Source organism: Lepisma saccharinum, chromosome 1 (assembly GCF_977018435.1).
Source record: "Lepisma saccharinum chromosome 1, izLepSacc3.1, whole genome shotgun sequence".
Classification (NCBI taxonomy): domain Eukaryota; kingdom Metazoa; phylum Arthropoda; class Insecta; order Zygentoma; family Lepismatidae; genus Lepisma; species Lepisma saccharinum.
In genome coordinates this window covers 103,711,137-103,732,206 of record NC_139229.1, presented here as the reverse complement: position 1 = coordinate 103,732,206, position 21,070 = coordinate 103,711,137, and the positions used below count along the sequence as shown (strand labels likewise).

General features: G+C 39.9%; 2 protein-coding genes across 3 annotated transcripts in view; one reads left to right on the top strand and one right to left on the bottom strand.

Moving 5' to 3' along the window:
* NANS (N-acetylneuraminic acid synthase) overlaps positions 1–21,070 on the bottom strand; it is an 82,742-nt gene that overhangs the window by 5,133 nt on the left and 56,539 nt on the right. Inside the window, exons 2-4 of one of the 2 annotated variants that reach the window (XM_083135605.1) lie at positions 1,956–2,151; positions 1,074–1,292; positions 354–477 (exon numbers count right to left, since the gene is read on the bottom strand). In XM_083135605.1, coding sequence (XP_082991731.1) covers positions 354–477; positions 1,074–1,292; positions 1,956–2,132 — 520 coding nt within the window. In that variant the 5' untranslated portion in view covers positions 2,133–2,151. Of the gene's footprint in view, positions 1–353; positions 478–1,073; positions 1,293–1,955; positions 2,268–21,070 lie in introns of those variants that run through there. The other variant, XM_083135615.1, reaches the window with a different exon arrangement.
* Positions 16,818–21,070, top strand: part of LOC145998877 (uncharacterized) — a 163,920-nt gene continuing 159,667 nt past the window's right edge. Inside the window, exon 1 of the mRNA XM_083135577.1 lies at positions 16,818–16,845. The gene's annotated coding sequence lies outside the window, so the exon portion shown is untranslated. The remainder of the gene's footprint in view (positions 16,846–21,070) is intronic.

Sequence of the window (21,070 nt, the reverse complement as noted above, 5' to 3'; positions counted from 1 at the left end):
AAAGCATTTATTACCTTTCTCCCCAGATACACTTGTTTTCTTTCGGATCAATGAAGAATTATTAACCGGCACACCTGGTATGCTTCTCCCACCTTTACATCCTAGAATTGCCCCCAGATATCCACTGATTTGATGCTGGGTCAGCTCTAGATCAGCTTTATGCAGGAATAGTGTTGGAAAAATTCCCACGAGATCATAAATCCTGAGAATCAAACCCTGGCCTCCCATGTGACAGTAAGATACATTGTATGTTATTTTTTTTTTGTATAAATAAGTATTCCAAAACAAAAAGGTCATGGGGAAAGGTTTGCTAAGTATTTTAACTCATTTGTTTACATTTGCAACAAACTTACCGGTTGATATAACCATGGGCCTATTCTTGTGTGCCACATATTCTAGAAAAGGAAAATTGTTTGTATCCCCAGAACCAATTTTCATAAAAGGAACATTCATTTTGTCTAGGAGGTCAGCTGATACCTATTTTGGGAAAGACAGAAGTGAATTAGGAAAAGTGCAAAGATTTGACTATTTAGCAAATGTGGATAGAAATTAAAGGTGCAGACTTTCATGCCAGTCGATCACGTGAGAGTCACTCAAATAAAAGTGCAATTTTTAAAAAGCTACAGTAAGTACAATGAGTAAAAATATACATATTAAACTGCTACTACCAATGTCATGTCCAGGATTTTTACAAAGGGAAGGGGGGTTATGTATACATTTTTTTAGTAGTCATTCCTCATTTTGCCATCCTTTCCCATCTTTGACATTTTTTTCTTTAGAGATAGTGGACCAAGGGGACAAGTGTTATGACCCTACCAACACCTATCGGGCACGCCACTGCATACTATGATTTGTTATATGAATCTGTTTTATTTGATATTCTGTTACATTTTTTTTATAAATTACCAGATGGGAATTGTTCTAGCTGCCTTCTTTAAAATTGTAAACAAAATAAGGGAAAGTGTATGAATTGCAATTGTTTTTTCTACTATCTTCACTGGAAATACAAATACTCTCCCATTAAAATTTAACTGCACAGTATGTAAATGTAATAGTATTGCGTTTGTTATTACCATGTCCATAGCTGAAGCTGTGAAAGCAATTTTCACATCTTCTTCTGCATATCTCTGCAATTCTAAGAATTCTTCATTGCTAAATTCAAGAAATTTCTTATGTTCTCCATAAGTTGGACCCCAAGAATTTGGGGAATTGTATGGCCTTGCAAGAGCTACATGATTAAATTTCTCTAGAAGGTAGCTTTTCTGGAATTTGGCACAGTCTGCCCCACAATCCTGAAAAAAATGTTTAAATTAGTAATTGTTGTAGGCCTACATTTTTCATAAATACAACACATTTAGCTACAAATCACTGAAGCTCTTCTAGTGCATGTAGATTTGCATATTATTTTATTTGGAAGTGATATGAAAAATTGAAAAATAAGAATCTTACCTACAAAAAGTGACAGCATAAAAATATTTATGATTACATAGTTAGGGACTTCCCCAACAGTCTTGTACTAACAATAATAACCCATGATGCAACAGCACCTGAGGACTAGGTTCTACCTACTGACTGCCAGCCGCACTCCTACATGCCTCAGCAGAGGTGGGCGATCATCCAACCAGTTATGAGAGCACGTGTGGTCAACACAACAAACCCCCTGTGGTTGTTGAAGGTTTCCATTACATTACACTACTCATTCGTAGCTACCCAATTTCCTCACGATAGTGGGTTGCCACCTCCCATATACTGGCTGAAATCTCAGGAGAAACTGTTACGCTTCCTCTCCAGGATACTTGAACCAATATGTATCCCCTAGCCCAAGCCCAAAGCCTAACACCTTATATCGCAAGACCATGGTGCAGGATCCAATATTGTTGTGGCTTATGCTATTGCCTTGTAATGAAGGGAGGTACATTGCACAATGATTCATTAAGATGTAGGGTCATTATCACCTTTGCAACTTGAATGAGTTTCTTTGCTATGTCAATATTTCCCTGGTGGTTTTGACCAATTTCAGCAATAATAAAGCAAGGATGGTGTTCTCCAATGAAACGTCCAGGTATTAGTTCCAAGTCTTCAGTCATTTTTTCGTCACATTTGCCTGAGTTCTGAACTGCTAGAACTTCCATGAAGTATCAGACATATTATCTGAAAAAAAAATAGAAATGGTTCACACAAATACTTGAAGATGCAAATGAATGCATATTATAGAAAATAAAACATGTCATTTTATTAGTTCCCTCCTCTCACTTAGTACTCTGGCAGTTTACTTCTTTATACAATGTATTTGCAAAAGATACAATTCAACTTACATGACTGGATTATGACAAAGTCATAGTTTCTGTATCTTCCTGCAAGCTATTTTTCTTTCTTATCAATGAAGATGAGAAAGCTTAACCATGTTCACAAAGAGTGATAAATAAGTGAATCAATATACACTGGATAATACTGCCATATTACTAATTATGCTAATATTATACTTATGTACGAGGGCTATTTTTTTCAACCCCCTATGACGCCACCAGGTGGCCCATGAAGCACTAGGAAGTGGGGCATCAGGCAGCATGATTGGCGTCCCCCTTGCCACTACCACCACCACTGACAAGGCCAACGCTTCAGTTGAAGCTGAGCGAAGGGCAAGTAGAGATGTCTGCTACAATCGACTCTCCCGCCAAGTGCGAGGTGTGTTACTGGTTGACTTTATGGAGCCGGGGATCACAATCAATGCGGCTGCATACTGTGAGACAGTGCGCAGGCTACGCAGAGCCTTCCAGAACAAACGGAGAGGCATGCTGTCTTCATTGACTTGCTTCATGACAATGCCCGGCCACATGTTGCTGCGTCAAACTCAAGACCTTCTTCAACGATTCCACTGGGAAGTGTTTAATCACTGGCCCTACATCCCAGACCTAGCACCGACTGACTTCCATCTTTTCCCGGTGATAAAGAAGTGGTTGGGAGGATGGCACTTCCACGCCAATGAGGAGATTCGGGGCACCGTGCATACCTGGCTCAACAGACAGAGGATATTGGAAAGCTGGTGCATCAGTTCGATAAATGTCTGAATCTTCTTGGTGATTACGTTGAAAAGTCGATTATACATGTACGTAAGTTTTGTCAATAAACCCATTTTGCTATTCAGTGTGGTTTTGATTTTATGCCATATCGGAGGTTAAAAAAAATAGCCCTCGTATATTTCTGCTATTATTTTCTTTGAATTATGATCTGTATAATTTTGTATGCATATATAATTTATGCAAATATCAATGCAGTTGTGCATTCTCTTTTTCCTTCTATTTCCTTTTATCTTCTTCTAACCTATTGTATTGTCCCACACCATGACCGTCAGGCTTTGGGCTCCATCTAAGAGACGTACGCTGGTTCGAGTCTCCTGGAGGGAAGCATAACAAATTTTCTTCTGAGGTTTCGGCAAATTTATGGGACTGGTGGCTACCCACTACCGTGAGAAAACTGAGGATTTCGTGGCGTTTCGTCCGAGTTGCAGTTCGTCCGAAACCGAAATTCGTAGAAAAATGCTACAGTTCGTCCACGATGGTTTAATGAGTTGCGTTTCGTCCGAGCCTGGCTGATGATGAGCTATTGAAGCAATCAAACATGCCTTTCCAAGAGCTAAAGTACAAGGTTGTTTTTTCCATTTTTCACAAAGTCTGTGGAGGAAGGTACCGTGTAATTCTTTAGTAAGGCCTCACTGAGGCCTCACCTTTTACAAACAAAAAACAAACAAAAACCGATATTGAATTGGAAACACTGCAGCTTCAATGCCGAAACTCTATGCAAGATAAGGAAGAGCTGCACAGTTGTCAGTCGTGAACACCACACAGCAGAGCAACGTTAACCATGAGTCATCAAGGAATTAGCACAGTGTTTCTTTCTGTGGTCATTCGGCCTCGGAAGAAATATTTGTTGTCCATTTTGAGCTCTCAAGAAATCAGGTTCTCAGCTGGCCATTTATTTCCTTCATGAATGAAAATAGGTTGCTCATTTTTTCGTTTATTTTCTATCTTTTGTCATTAGCTCTAAAACAAATATAAAAAGAAAACGAGCAAAGAAGGTCGTTTCTTTCGGCACGTAACAGGCATGTGGTAACTTTGCTATTTTTACGACCATAATATATCCCTCTCGTTTACTTTCAACGATAAGGACGAATGTTGGAGTGACCGAAAAAAATGAAGAAACACAATAAGCTCTTAAATATTACCCAAGCTTCGAAAATAGATGCCGGCTCCAGTGGCAGAGTGGTTATCACATCACGCTACGACGCCATGGGTCCCGCCTTCGAATCCTGGCCTGGGCATGGATTTCTGAGTGTTCATTCATTAATTTAATCATATCGTCACTCATCCCCATATTTGATTGAGTTTGATTGATTGAGTTTGTGTTTGAAGTCCACTTTATGCACATTGAGGCTAATCGGGACTGGACCTACAGTTTAAAGTGGGATCCGAACCAGTATGCGCCTCCACCGGGTATCGAACCCGGGAACCCTTGATCACAAGGCGACGATGTTACCACTGCGCCATCTGGGAGGCCTCCCCCATATTTGCAACTTAGCCAAAAATGGCACAAGAAGCGAAGTAAAATAAAGTAAATCAATCAATCAATCGAACATAGGGTCTCCGGTTTCATAGAGCTGTATGCAAAGCACTCGGCCATGAAGACCAATTGATAACATGGATGTGATGGGGCAAACATGCCTTAATCATGGTTCGAACTTAAGACCTCTGTCTTCAAAGCACGTTACAATCTGCCACGTGTGTCTTTTCATCTCCAGTCACCATTAATTTCAAGAGGTAGAAAACGACGTTACTCAAACAAATTGTATAAATAATTTTCATGACCATAAAGATTTGTTGCACTTGTTGAGAGAAATCCATACCCTCGTAATGTTATAAGTAAACGTCGAACTAGTTGATGTCCCAGGAACCCTTCCTTGCACGAAAATCACACTGTTTCCACAGGATTTACGACTGAATGCTTACTAAAGTAATAGAAATGTGCATCCCCATTTCCATTAATCATTCACTCTTCGTATTTTTTTAGGTCGGCTAATTCGAACATACGACCCTAAGACACTGCCAAAAAAAAAACTGCAGTGTCAACAAAGTAATTACTGTATCTTTATATATTTTTTTTTTGGTAATGAAATATTTTTCCCTTCAGATTCTTATTTATGTTTGATTTGGTTTATTTTACTTCGCTTTTCTGCCACTTTTGGCTATACGCGATGATGAGAATGAGCGATGAAATGATGAAATTGATGAAGGGACACTCACAATGAACACCGAATGAACACAATGCCAAGGCCGGTGTTTAAGCAAGCTGCGTAAACCACTCTACCACGGAGGCCGGAATCCTTTTTAGTTAGGAGAAATCGTTCCTTGACAGCGAACCAAGAACAGGTAATATGCGTCACGTCAGAGTTATAATACTTTAAATTTCTAACAATCAATTGGGATTTACTCTTAACCATTTTTTTCCTACATATAAACTTCCACACAGTTAAGATCGTTTACGCTAAGGACAACAGCGTTAAAGTCTATGCTTTAAGGAATGATTAAGCACACTATGATGACGGAAAATAATAATACACATGACTATAGTGATGCATTACATCGGTGGAACATTAATTTTCGATCAGAAAGAAATATTGAAAAACGCAGGGACACAATGACCAATTGATTTATTTATTTTACTTCGCTTTTCTTTCACTTTTGAGTAATCACATAGATAAGGATCAGTGGCGTCTCCTGATCCTGAACTTCAGGCGTTGTCAAAGGAGGAATGTTAACTCCTCCCCCTCTCATTTCTGTGAACCAATATTACAAATTTTCTCCGTACCTTTGTGGTGTAATTTTATAAATATTTAGAAAAACATTAAATTACATAAATTATTTTAAATGAAGTAAATACTTCATTTAAAGTATTAATATATTTGAAGGGTAAGGAGAAAATTAATATACTATGTTCAATACTTCGCCATACAATCAATTTTTAAAGCACGAGTTTGCAACCAGAGGAGTTGGTGGAACTCCTACCTATCACCCATAAAAAAAACACCGTGGACATAAGAATGACCCGTTCATTGAAAAATCGCTAAAATGCACATTCCCAGTTTTCCCCTTACCCTTCATTTATCCTTCCAAAAAGTAAATTTTGAAAAATCAACTGCTCATTACTTATAGTTACTTGAATTCCAGTCTATTCTTCTTTCTTTAGAGAGAAATGCGCTGATCACCGCCTCATAAAATTTGGATTTATCCCCTTCTCGCAGCTTGGAAAGTAATTCTTTCTGGATGGAAATAAGACTTAAATTCGTCATTCGGTTCGGAGTTTGAGTAGATCGGCAGAATGTGTGGATCCTCTTCAGTGATGAGAACGATGTCTCGACAGATGACGTCGTGGAAGGAATTGTTGCGATCAACACTGCTAATTTATATATTTCCGTAAACCCACCCACTAGATTCGTGTCCAGTAGATAATTTACAATCTCAATTGGTGTTTTCTCTGAGCCTTCAGTGGAAGCATACCAAACATATAGTTCATTCTGCAGTTTGATTAAATTAAACAGACTGCCATAAATTTCCTGCAATTTATGTACGAGATGGTGAGGAAAGTTTTCTCTTTTATTCAAGTAGCCCCGTTTTGTGGGATTTAGTAAATCAAAATATTGCAATTTTTTAAATGATGCGAATCTAATTGTTATCTGGTTGCTGATATTATCAATGATTTCAAAGTAATGCCTCCGGCAGTGGTTGTTCTGTGATTCGTTGTTCAGTCGCCTCCTTTTCATTTCAACAATCTCTTCCTCTTCTACTGCACCAGTTATAGAATTCCATAGTGTTTCGAAATTCTCACTTTCCTTTTGCAGCTGTTGTTGAAATTCAGTTATTTTATTACTGCAATACAAAATATCAACATTTTTAGACTGCAATATACTGAATAATACGTCTGAAAAGGCAAGCAAGTTGGATAAAGCCTTTTTTTAAAATATATTTTCGAAGTCCTTCAGGAAGCTAGAAAATCCTCTTGGAGTCATTGCAGTCAAATGATCGAAGTCTCCACTTTCACTAACATGTTCAAAAAACATAAGCATTGCTTCTCTGTTGTCATTGACTGTCCACACTAGCCTAGAGGTAAAATTTCATCTGGTAGGACATGAAAGCAGAAAGTTCGTGTAACCTCTTTGGAGAATGAGGTTTAAGTGATTTAAGACCACAAAAGAACACCTTAAGCTCTTTGTTACATTCTAACGATTGTTGCAGCAACAAGTTCATGATATGAGCATAACAATGCGTAAAAAAAGCTTTCGGATAATTTTCCAAAACTTTAGTTTGAAGGCCATTCTCATTACAGAATATCCATCGTATGTCTGTGCAATTAATTTATCCCCACACTTATACTTATCCATTATTTCAGTCACGTGACTAAAAAGAGCTCCTGCAGTTTTATCGGCGCTCATTTCATGAAATCCAAGAAAACCTTTCAATGACTTTTTTCTCTGAGGCCGAAAAAAAACGTAATACTGTTGACATCTGAGATTTTTTGCTAATGTCTGATGTTTCATCGACCATGATAGCCACAAAGTCTGTGTTTTGAATTTCATTGTAGATTTCATCTCTCAGAACATCCGGAACTCAATTTATTAAATCATTTTGAATGTCTGCCGAAGTACCGCGAAAAAATTGTAGAATTTAATAAATGTTCTTTTACCTAATGAGGGATCAAACTCGGCACTTGCAATAAGGAATTCCATGTAATTACCCTTATTTAGAGATGCTGCATTTTCCTCATGGCCTCGGAATGGCAGTTCTTGCTTTGCTAAATAGCAGACGGCGTTAATCAACCTCTTTAATATTTCCCTGTTCTCTTTTACTTTTTCATTGTGTAGCTCTATTTCAGCTTTTCGTTGAGTATTCAAAAGAACGTCAATTCTAGTAGGGGTGGCAACAAAACTACTAAATTTAAAGAAACTATAAAGATGCAATTCAGACTCGCTGTGTTTTCTCTCTGCAGTATTGAGATGATTCAAATCCGCATACCCTTGATAATTCCCAACACCTTTTTTAGTCTAGAATAATAAACATGTACAACAGTAAAATTTATTCACCACATCACACCCGCAAAACCAGTCTGAAATTTCATAGTTCTTTTTGAAAATGTCTCTCAAAACCTTTTCCAGCACAACTTTTTCCTTTAACACATGTTGACATCGTGAGATTCGGTCGACCATTGTCAATCACTTGTTTCTTCTCTGAATACGAAAGCGAAGAAAATGAATTATTTAAATACTTTTGCACAACACTTTCACTATTCTCAATCTTAAAATAATCACATCACTTCACACCACACGTTTAAAAAATAATGCACAACAATCACGAGCAAAACAACGCGGAACGCGGGGTGAATGAAAGCCAAATCGTTGGGAACAAATACAACGCCTTGAGAAGGTAACCATGCTGGTGGGTGGCAGGGTGCGCATGCGCGTTCATCCTATGTTTTGGCAGTGGTAAGACGTTGGATTTTCTCGCAACGCCCTGCCCTTCACGGACCGATCTGCCTACCTGACAACCACTGCGCGCTGCGCCGCGTTCGAAAACTACCGGGCGCTCGAGACTGACAATTGAAGAAAAACGCGCAAAATCGTAATTTATAAAAGTACAGATACTTTCATCTTTATTTCATTTTTCTTTGGCCGTTGACACACGACTTACACACCCAGAGAAATCGCCACTGATAAGGATGAAAGGTGTGTTAAGATGAAATTTGTGAAAGGCAATCACAAACGTAGGACACAGCCCAAACTCCACAGACCATTATACTGGCCTTGTGCCTAGGCGCCCGATCCTCGTTGGTCTGCAAAATACACTCCATGGTCACAATGACGTAAGCATTCGTAGAATAAATTTGTATATCATTCTCCCCCCCCCAGAAACGTGAGCTAAACTATTGCGCATTCTATGATATGTTCATTACTTCTCAGGAACCACTCGCGGCCTTCAACTAATATTCAAAGAATACTGTCACATACGCAGAATGCAAAACATTTCTATTTTCTCATTTCTACTACAACCCTGGCGAAAAAAGGCGGCTGGAGCGTGGTGCTGATCGTATCACCTCCAAAATGGCCGAGCTCGAGAATATGCGGTGCCCTACTACCACATCCCCTAAATGTGCCTTCATAGCACGTTGCTATACGAACGAGGAACATTACCTATCCTTTACTACTACCAACTACTCATGCCAGGAATTTTGGTATTTTTTATCCTTTTTTATTTGACCATTGCTAACCTGGGTCATGCCCAGCCATAATAGCAATTAGTCAATGCAATAAAAATACGCCAAACTTAAAAATAAACAGGTGTCGGCGCGCGCGCGCGCGCGCACACACACACACACACACACACACACACACACACACACACACACACACAGGGGGGGCGGTAGGAACACAAAAATCCTCCACAAACTGCCCAGACCATGCTTGACAAGGACTCCAACAGATAGCTTTCCGGAAACAAGTTTACGTGTGCATAGGGTAGTGATGGCCTTGTCTGCAACTGCCTTCCCCCACTTTCTTATCCAATACAGGAGTAATGAAGTGTTTCCAACTGCCTTCCAATCTAACTAAGAGGAGGGAGACCTTTTTTTAAAGTTCGTCAGTGTACAGAACATTGGGCTTACAAGCATGTACAAATCCAATCAGAAAGTTCGGAACTCCATCAGGATGTTTGCTGCCTTAGCATTCTTAAAGCCAACGGTAGTGGAGGAAGGATGGATTCATATCCACAGTGAGGCAGAAAAAAAGGAAAAAATGACTGAATTTTTCGATTACTTTGTGGACCAGTAGTTGGAAAATCCACAGGTTTCAATTGACATGTGGAACTGCCACCAAAGGAGACACAGGACAAATACGAGGTTGAAGGGTGGAACCACCGATTGAACTCAGTCGTGGGTAAACCACACCCCCGAGTGAAAGATTTGATTATGTATTTGAAGAAAGAAGTAGAACATTCAGATGCATAGATTGTAAGAATGGAGCTGAATTAGAAGGGGTGAAAAGAAAGAAGAAATATGTCATGATGGCCTCCCCGATGGCGCAGTGGTACAGTCGTCTCCTTGTAATCAAGGGGTCCCGGGTTCGATTCCCGGTGGAGGCGCATAGTGGTTCGGATCCCACTTTAAGCTGTAGGTCCAGTCCCGATTAGCCTTACTGTGCATAAAGTGGACTTAAAACACCAACTCAATCAATCAAATATGTCTCGATGGACGACAGAATTTTAAGAACCACTGAAGCAATGGATCAGTCAGTAGACATAGCCAAATTTTTAAGATTAAAATTATTAAGATGTTATCTGTATTTATATCAACTAACTGACAAAGCGACAGCTGCTAAAATTGAAGTATATATCAAGCATTTTGTGTAACACATTATAAATGACAAAGCGCAAGTTGCAATTAAATGTTTGGACTAGGCCTTAAATTTTTATGACGTTTAAGGCCGAGTGCGGTAATTCTATGGATCTGTTAAGCTTTTTAAGCATTCTAAAAATAACTTAAAATATCCATGGATTATCCGTGCGGATCCATGGTGTCCGTGGGTCACTTATGACCCCTGTCGTGCATGCCGAGTGCGAGCAGGCCGACCTCTATTTTCATAGAAGTGCCAATTGGACCTTATCGCACTGTAAACCTAACAATTTTATTAGGTTTTATAGCTTCATTAAACACTATTAGGATGGTATAGTTGACGTGCTAGCTACGTTAACAACCGGCTGGCTTTGAAGTCCACGGAGCGCGCCCACCAACTGCAATAATCACATTCAACGCACAGTGTTGCCACACATCTACTATACGCCACCTTGTCCCTCCACAGTCTCCACATTGAAGTTGTAAAGTACGGCACCAGCACATCCGCAGTCATGTGACTGAGACTCCAATTAGAGTAGAGGAGCAGAATGACAGCTGCGCCCATAGGCTGAAGGTTGAGTGTGATTGGATGAAAACAACTCGCCCACTATTTATCCCCACCCACGTTCGTGGCAGCGGCATTTGACCTCCAATAAAAAATGGGTAAGCTAAACAGTCATAAATACGGATGTATTAATTTGGGCAAGAAAACGTGCGTTCTAATTGTTGTTGTTGGTTTGGTTTATTTTACTTCACCTTTCTGCCACATATGGTTATCGCGAAAATGAGGATGAGTGAGGATATAATGAAATTGATGAAGGGACCTCACAAAGAACAATTCAGTCCGGGATTCGAACCCGTGACGAGCGCGCATTCTTGTTCCTATGTGTTATACTCTGCAGTGAATAATGAAATAATTTGGAATGTAAAATGTATCCCAGAACTAAAAAAAGCCAAATTAATATTGTTGAAGAAACTACAAAAAAGTGTGGTTGTTACCTGTTCATCCCCTCTAATATATTTAATTTTTGCCACCTTCCATCACTTTTTCTAGCTGTATAGATTTAATCGCGATAAGTAGCTAATGAGCTTATGGACGTCACGAGGGACAATCGTAAAGAGAGAACTCTGGACTCCTGATTTCATAGTGCCCTGCAGATGCACTGGGAGGAAATTATTTGTATTTTCTTTTTCCTTTCTTTAGCGTTGCTTTTCCATCACTTTACCTAAGTTCAGCCATGATGATGAACGTTGATTAAATTAAAGGGATGAAAAGTGGTTACAAAGGAACACTCATGCACAGGCCAGGGCTCGAGCCCGGATCCTTCAGTAACGAGATCGTGATATGAAGAAATTAGGGAAATCAAGCAATGCAATTTTTTTTGGAAAAACGTTAATCATATGCAAATATACTGTTTCAAAAATCCAATTGAAATTTATGTACAACTGAGTAAATACGCAGTTTGCTTTACCGATACCCAAGTATCCGAATAGTTAGAGCTTTCCACTCATCTTTGTTGTCGGCCGACCTCCGTGGGGGAGTGCAAGTGGCCCCGGATCGGTACCAGGTGGACGCACATAGTAGTTTGGATCCCACTTTAAACTGTGGGTCCAGTCCTGATTAGCTTTTATGTACATAAAGTGGACTTAAACACCAAATCAACCAACCGCGGGGTAGTGGTTATCACTGCACGCTATGACACCAGGAGTTCCGGGTTCGAACCACGACCTCGGCATTGGTGTTTTTTGTGTTTATCTCTTCATTAATTGTATTGTACCATCTTCGCGATTAACCAAATGTGACAGCGACGCTAAGGGCCAGTTTTTGAATGTCCTGTTAATCTCTCTGTTAACTAACTGCCAGTTGGAGATAACAGCCAGTCTTAACCAGCACCGGGTTTTTCAATGTGAAAGTAACTGCCAGTTAACTAAACCATGGTTCGTTCTCCGAAACAGTGTGTTGGCAATTCTGGAGCACGGAAATTACAGGAAATCGATCTGCGCGCCATCTGTTAGTATAGTTTCAAACCGCGTCGACTGGCACACAGCCTGCCGTTATAATGTAGAACTACAAGCACGCCGCGCTCGAAAGCACGTTATTGCATTGTGAAACGATAGGAACAATGGCTGCGCATCCATTTTGTATGCTTACGAAATAAATTAACGAAAGACAGCACTACAAATTTGGTTTTCTTCTAATAAAGGCCAATTCCACGTGGGGGAAATTATGTTATGAGGCGCAAGCGCAGATACTTTCTTGTAGAAGAAGCGTGAAGAACTCGAAAGTCGAGACATTAATAATAACGGTTTGTTGATATAAACACTATTATTATTATTAATATGTAAATATTGTACATTTGACTGCATGCTTTGTACCTCTCTATGCATGTTGTTGAGCGAAAAAAATTATGTTGATAGTAAGCATGATTTCTAAACTTCTAAAAATATGAAGGTACGAGTAAAAATAATTTTAAAATTTACTCTAATATTTATCCGAGAAGATCATTCAACAATAAAGCGTGAATTAAATGCAACACACGTAATAAATAATTGACAAGAAAAAAAATACCCCTGACCAGGACTCGAACTCGTATTACAAAACACAAAACGCTCCGAAAGGTGGTTCCGCTAACCACTACAGCAAATTACCAATTGGAGATTGTCCCGCCTAGTAGACCGGATATCCTGGCCACAAATTCTCTAACACAACCTTACCAAGCGAATTCTAGCAACTGTGCTGCTTAATTTCCATATTTGCATGGACGTTGGTAAGCTCTGCCAAACAAAACAAGTCTTTTTCTGTACCAATTTAAAAGTTTTATGAATCATATCTTGTTTAATCTGACAGTGAAGTTGCGAGTGTGGAACTCCGATAGCTGTATGGGGCAGCCATGTTGCTTCGCAACTTCCAGTTAGGCTGGTAACTGCAAGAAGGAGTACCAATAAAGATAATCGCCACCAGAGTTCCAGTTACGAGCTAACTGTACATTGAAAAACCGAAATTTTCACTAACTTCCAGTTACGTGCTAACATGAACCTTAACTGGACATTGAAAAAACGGCCCTAAAAGGGCCAGTTTTTCAATGTCCTGTTAATCTTTCTGTTAACTAACTGTCAGTTGGGAATAACAGCCAGTCTTAACCAGCACCGGGTTTTTCAATGTGAAAGTAACTGCCAGTTAACTAAACCATGGTTCGTTCCCCGAAAAAGTGTGTTGGCAATTCTGAAGCACGGAAATTACAGGAAATCGATCTGCGCGCCATCTGTTAGTATAGTTTCAAACCGCGTCGACTGGCACACAGCCTGGCGTTTAAATATAGAACTACAAGCACGCCGCGCTCGAAAGCACGTTATTGCATTGTGAAATGATAGGAACAATGGCTGCGTATCCATTTTGTACGCTTACGACATAAATTAACTTAAGACAGCACTACAAATTTGGTTGGTTTCCTTCTAATAAAGGCCAATTCCACGTCGGGGAAATGATGTTATGAGGCGCAAGCGCAGATACTTTCTTGTAGAAGAAGCGTGAAGAACTCGAAAGTCGAGACATTAATAATAACGGTTTGTTGATATAAACACTATTATTATTATTAATATGTAAATATTGTACATTTGACTGCATGCTTTGTACCTCTCTATGCATGTTGTTGAGCGAAAAAACAACATGTTAATAGTAAGTATGCTTTCTAAACTTTTAAAAATATGAAGGTACGATTAAAAATAATTTTAAAATTTACTGTAATATTTATTCCAGAAGATCATTCAACAATAAAGCGTGAATTGAAGGTAACACACGTAATAAATAATTGACAAGAAAAAAAAATACACGTGACCAGGACTCGAACTCGTATTAGAAAAAGAAACAACACGCTCCGAAAGGTGGTGCCGCTAACCATTACACCAAATTACTGTTTCTAGGTTGTTCCGCCTGGTAGACTAGATATCCTGGCCACAAATTCTTTAACACAACCTTGCCAAGTGAATTCTAGTAACTGCGCTGCTTAATTTACATATTTGCATGGACATTGGTAAGCTCTGCCAAACAAAATAAGTCTTTTTCTGTAGGAATTTAAAAGTTTTGTGAATCATATCTTGTTTAATCTGACAGTGAAGTTGCGAGTGTGGAACATCGATAGCTGCACGAGGCATCCATGTTGCTTCGTAACTTCCAGTTAGGCTGGTAACTGCAAGAAGAAGTACCAGTAAAGATAATCGCCACCAGAGTTCCAGTTACGAGCTAACTGTACATTGAAAAACCGAAATTTTCACTAACTTCCAGTTACGTGCTAACATGAACCTTAACTGAACATTGAAAAACCGGCCCTTAGTAGCATAAATCAAATCATTGATTGATTGTTTCATTTGGTTTGTTTTACTTCGCTTTTCCTACACTTTTGGCTAATCGTCAAGATGATACGATAAAATTGATGAAGGGACAAACACAAATAACATCCATGCCCAGGTCGGGGTTCGAACCCGGGATCTCTGGCTTAATAGTCAAATCAACATGTTTTGGATTTTAGAAAGTGGGTGGGATTAACACGTGCTTCTTTTCAGTAGTCCTTCCTCATTTTGCAATCCTTTCCTTTCTTTGACGTTCTATTTTTAGGAATACTGGGCCCTAAAGGGGGGAGGGGTATTATGACCCACACCAACCCCCCCTTGGGCACGCCACTGATTGCTACCCCAAGTGTCGACATCACCGCACGTCACTGTTATAAAGCGTGTCACATTTCACAGTTTAACGTGGAAAACTGTGTTTGAATTATTTTGGCACTTACAACGTTTACCAATTTTAGTCTTCAATTCTGGAAGTGGTAAATGAAAGACCCTTAAAAAGACCCCCGGTAACCATTCTTGGCTTTTAAAATTAAAATTGAGATTTTAAACTATTTTAACGTAAAATTTCCTCTAGGGCATGTAAAAATGCAGGCAAGAAATGTTTGTACGTATGTGTGTGTAGTGTTGGGGGGGAGGTATTGTGCGTGGAAGTCGCTGGGACGGGACACATTTTTTTCTTTCAAACAGTCTGAAAATATGTATCTAACCTTTTAATATTTCCGAACAGGCCCGTACCCAGGGGAGGGGCCATGGGAGCCATGCCCCCCTCGTGTCATGAAATTTTTAAATGTGAACCCATAAAAAGCTATGAAAATAACATCGACGATTTTTCAAACATGTAAAAATTTCAATTTTGTCCTTGCATAAATGAATGTTTGTTGTGTAGAGAGGATGTCTCCAGAAGTCTACAATCTGCGATATTGGGTACTTTTTGTTTTATAACCATTGATACAAGGCTACCAGGTGAAAATCTCTCTCTCTCTCTCTTATTTTTTTCGATACGACTCTTTGTAGCGGGCTTTGGGTTAACTCACATTTAGAATTATTTATTGTAATAATCATTGCTAATGCGTATAATTTAATTTATAAATAATATATTATTTTCTAAACATAGAATTATCGTGGCTGTTCAATAGTTCTGGTATAAGAAAATATAGGAAATTTGAAAACATTTTTAATTTGCGAAACTCAGAACTATTCGAATACTTCTGACCAGTATCGGCGATTGGGTGCCAAAACTGGGGAAGGGGAGGGGGGCAAGGACAGTTATTTTCTCTTGGTAGACAAGTATTAAGAGGCCATAGTATGGGGGAAAAGTGGTAAAGAAGTCGGGGACAACTGCCTCCCAGGCCCCCCAAATAGCTGCCCTGTTTATATATATATATGGATCTTGCCCCTCCCTCAAAAAAATACGGGGCACGGGCCTGGTTCCGAGGAACCTTCAGTAACAGTTCTATACAAATACAATCTACAAGTAATCTTAATGTACTTGTCCAGGATTTTCGAAAGGGGGAGGGTTACGTATATACATTTTTAGTAGTCAGCCCTCATTCTCCATCTTTTGTTTTAGGAATGCTCGACCACATGGGACAGTTTTAGCCACCACCAACGCCCCTTGGTACGCCACTGTTAACAGAACATCGTTCCTAATGCGATCGCAATAAGGAAGTTTATTTCAAGAACTTTCCAGTTTATGCAAATACCCTATGATATTCATATTCATTACATATCCGATTTAGGATTTACTGTTCAAGGGTAGTTCCTTTCGAAGAAGGATTGTTCGTTCATTGACATGGTGTGCAAATACCAACCGTTCGAACACAACTTCCTTCCGACATCGTGACTTCACTGCATAATGTGGCCTTTACGTTAGCTCCAGTGGTCATTGCTTTCTCCGGCATGAAACCTCAAGATGCGTGTTGTAAAATGTAGTGTTTATTTTGGCCTTTGTTTCAGCTGGGTGAGACAGTGGAAGAGCAAAGAAAACGACAGAAGCAGAAGGAAAGAATGGCGTTCGTCACCATTCAAAAGACGAAGGACAGGCAATTCCAGTGTCCGTGCATCAAAAAGGTGAGATCATTTTTAAAGATGTTAATCTTTAAACACGGGGGGCTCAAAGAAGGTAAGTCAATTTTCTGTTTTATGAGAGGTCTTCTTTCGATCCAAGATGAACAGAGAGAGGCCAGGCCGGCAACTGAAAATAAATTTTGGGGTACAAAGTTGGCATAAACAATACTTTATATATATATATATATATATATATATATATATATATATATATATATATACAGGGTGTTGCAAAATACCTGTTACAACGCTTGGGAGGTGATTCGACAAGTAAAAACAAGGAAAAAATGCCATGTGAAAAAATGTCGAAATCGGCACCGTTTTCGAGTGACAGGCGTGCGAAAATCGCCTCACACCATGTTTATGGCACAATAACTCAAGAAGGAAGAAATATATCAATGTCGGATTAAAAACATACAAAGAAAGTCGTGCCTGAGGAATACAATGGTGCATCAATTGAGGCCCAGTGTAAATTGCGCAAGGGGACTCTCAAAGAAAGTGGGGAATCCCTTGATGGAAAATATAGGAAATTTACTACTATTTTCTACATTATGTTGAGATCGGAATGTAGCCAGTAAAAAATGACGACATATGTCCACATGTCCCACTACTGCTGGGACACCGTCCCACACTCGGGAAATAGGAAATTCACTCGAAAATGACGCTATGCCGTCAAATTACGCTCAGATTGATTTCAGCTAATTGATACAGAAAGCCCCACTAGAGGCGCTGTGAGTGTAGGTCACCTGTTACGTATTAGTGTTGGTGGATACTACGTAGAGAGTGTAGTCGGCCGTTGTTTTTCCTGTCTTGTTCTGCGTCTCGCAGCGTGGAGTTTAGTCTGGCGTGTGTGTATGGATGAATTGCGCCAAGGAATATTGTACGTAGAGTACGTATTCCCGTGTTCTTTCTCGGTTTGCAACAACTGCGTGGACACCTGTGTGACATTACGTGGGTGCTAATCACGGTAGTTGTGATCCGTCACTCGGAGGGAAAGTGCCCCTGTTGCTGGGCAGTTCTCGAACAGGACAATGGTGGAGTACTCTACCCACGAGCTTGCTGATATGCATCTCGTTTATGGAGAGGCAAACCGAAACAGCCGTGAAGCACGGCGTTCGTATCACGAACGATTTCCCAATAGGCGGTTACCAGCACATGCACTCTTTCAAAGACTTGATGCTCGACTGCGTGAAACTGGATCTCTACTACCCCGTAGGTGGGATTGTGGAAGACCCCGCACTGTGCGCACTGTGCAATTTGAAGAGGACGTGTTGGACGCGATACGAGACCGTCCTGACACCAGCACACGTGTCATTGCTCGTACTCAACAAAATTACCATAGCAATGTATTCCGCGTTCTTCAGGAGGAGGGATTGCACCCATACAAATTTTTGTGTGGTACTTTGTGTGGTGGGAATTATCGGGTGTTTCTACATGACGTGTTAGCTGAACTTTTGGAAAACGTGCCACTGGCAGGTAGACAACGTATCTGGTTTCAACACGACGGCGCCCCCGCACATTTCGACCGGGGAGTCAGAGCCTTACTCAACGATATTTTCGGCGATCGTTGGCTTGGCAGGGATGGACCTTTACCGTGGCCACCTCGTTCCCCCGATCTCACACCACTGGATTTCTTTGTGTGGGGAGAAATGAAAAGGCTCGTGTATGAAACCCATGTGGAAAGTGCTGAGGACCTCGTTGCTCGTGTTAGTGCCGCTGCTGGGACAATTGGTGACATGCCAGACAAGTCCAGTGCGTACCAGACAATCAGTGCTTCGCCGATGCCATCTTTGTCTTGAAGTCAATGGCGGACATTTTCAACAACCTCTCTGAGTATACCGGTGTTTGTGAGCCCCTATCAGCACCGCATAGTGTCCTTTAGTGAAAGGTGCGAGTGAAGATGCTGGATATTGCTGTACTTCATACCGTCGATCTGCATGTGCGGAGGTTGTGCGCTTCTCAGTGGAATCCCTTCCAGATGTGCTGTGCCTGGAAATGTTACATGCCATTGTGTGCATTTTCTCGCCATTCTCTGTCTTCATATCCTTCGAGGATTACCCACTTTCTTTGGGGAGCTCTCTTGTAGTATGTACAGACTGACGACATGTGGCCATTGTTTAACTTTTGTTTTTCATACTGCAAAGTAGTGTGTCAACATTAAGGGATTGAAAACGTTTATTTATGATTTTCCCGTATTTTTTTTCCATTTGGGATGGTGTCCCAGCAGTAGTGAGACATGCAACAAATTGGTTTATTTTCTTCTTCGTACCTCAATGTGAACCGTGTACAACAGGAGATTTGCAGTTATTTTCCTATTTCCCGAGTGTGGGACGGTGTCCCAGCAGTAGTTGGATATGTGGACATACGTCGCAATTTTTTTACTGGCTACATTCCGATCTCAACATTATGTAGAAGATAGTAGTAAATTTCTTGTATTTTCCATCAGAGGATTCCCCACTTTCTTTGAGAGTCCCCTTGCGCAATTTACACTGGGCCTCAATTGATGCACCATTGTATTCGCCAGGTACGATTTTGTTTGTATTATTTTATTCCGACATTGATATCTTTCTTCCTTCTTGAGTTATTGTGCCATAAACATGGTGTGAGGCGATTTTCGCACGCCTGTCACTCGAAAACGGTGCCGATTTCGACATTTTTTCACATGGCATTTTTTCCTTGTTTTTACTTGTCGAATCACCTCCCAAGCGTTGTAACAGGTATTTTGCAACACCCTGTATATATATATATAATATTTGTCCCATTACGTAAAGGGGGAGGTCAGAAAGTATTATTATTATTATTATTATTATTATTATTGGCATTTTTTCTGTTGTTTTTTTTTCAACACGTTAAATTTCACGTTAGGTAATAATGGAAGACAAGCACACAAACTGTATTTTTCAGACAAAAATGACAAATATAATTCTTTTCGTACGTTACTTTATTACAGTGTGTTTAAAAATTAAGGGGCCACTGATCATTTTGTACTAAGGAATTGGCCAATCACGAGTCGCCAAACTTGCTACGAAGTCTGCTGCCTGCCTGGTAGGTGGACGTATTCAGTGGATGTGAGATTGTTCTTTGATTGTTGTTGACATTACAGCTAAATATGCTCAATTACAATTAGTAGCCTCTGTAAATCGAATCACTATATTTCGGAATAGGTCCAACAGGTGTGACAAATGAATTTATATAAGTAGAAGGACGTTCAAAATCTAAAGAAGCGTCATGTTTATTTTCTGTTCATTAGTTCTTAATACCTGTTACGTTCCCGTTGTATACTCAGTGGATCTACTTACTATCAATCCACTACGGCGAACATGAGACTAATCAGCCTACTATGAAGCCCTCAGGATGTGGGAAACAGTTACGGGTATGCTTACGTAAAATTATACTAACTCTCACACACTAAAATACCTTTAAGTGTCAGTTGATGTTAATATCCCACACTTGCACTCGAAATAAAACCTCTTGTTACAAAGGAAACTGTATTAAGATCAAAATTGTTCTTCGAGTACACAAATTAACACATTTATTTATTTACATTTTACTTGGGATTACCGCTAAGCAGTTTTTCCCATATCTATTAATTAACACATTTACTTTTTTAAAATCACTTCTTCTTCTTCTTCTTCTTCGTGACCCTTACCGCCGGGTATATGGCAGTTATGGTCAAAGGTCTGCGATGTAGTACACTTGTGAGCAGAAGTACCATTGAATCGAAGTCATAGTAAGTTGTGGTCGTAAAGATATTGTAATATTACACTTCACTGTATTTTAGTACTGATCAGAAGCTTGAACATACACACAAATTTCAAAATTGAATACCATTCTGTCTGGCAAAACTATATAATATCCACATCGTACGCGGTAAAGGAGACGATAATAGGGATGGTATGGATATGGGAAATGGTATTTTGGCTCTGTGTAAACAGTTAAAAAGAGCGTGTCTGTATTTGCTTCTTAACGGGCAATGGAAGAAGAGATGAACTGGCGTTTGTTTGTTTTCTCCGCAATCACAAGCAGGGGAGGGATTTTGATGCAGTCTTGCTAGGTGTTCGTTTGTGCAAACGTGTCCCGTTCGTAGGCGAAGTGTGAAAGTTATCACTTCACGAGGAAGTTTCAGTTTATGAAACCAGGGTCGACTGACTACTTTTTCTGCGTACCATTTATAAGTGGTCGTATTTGCAATTTGATTAAGTGCCCGAGCTTCCCATTGGGAATTAAG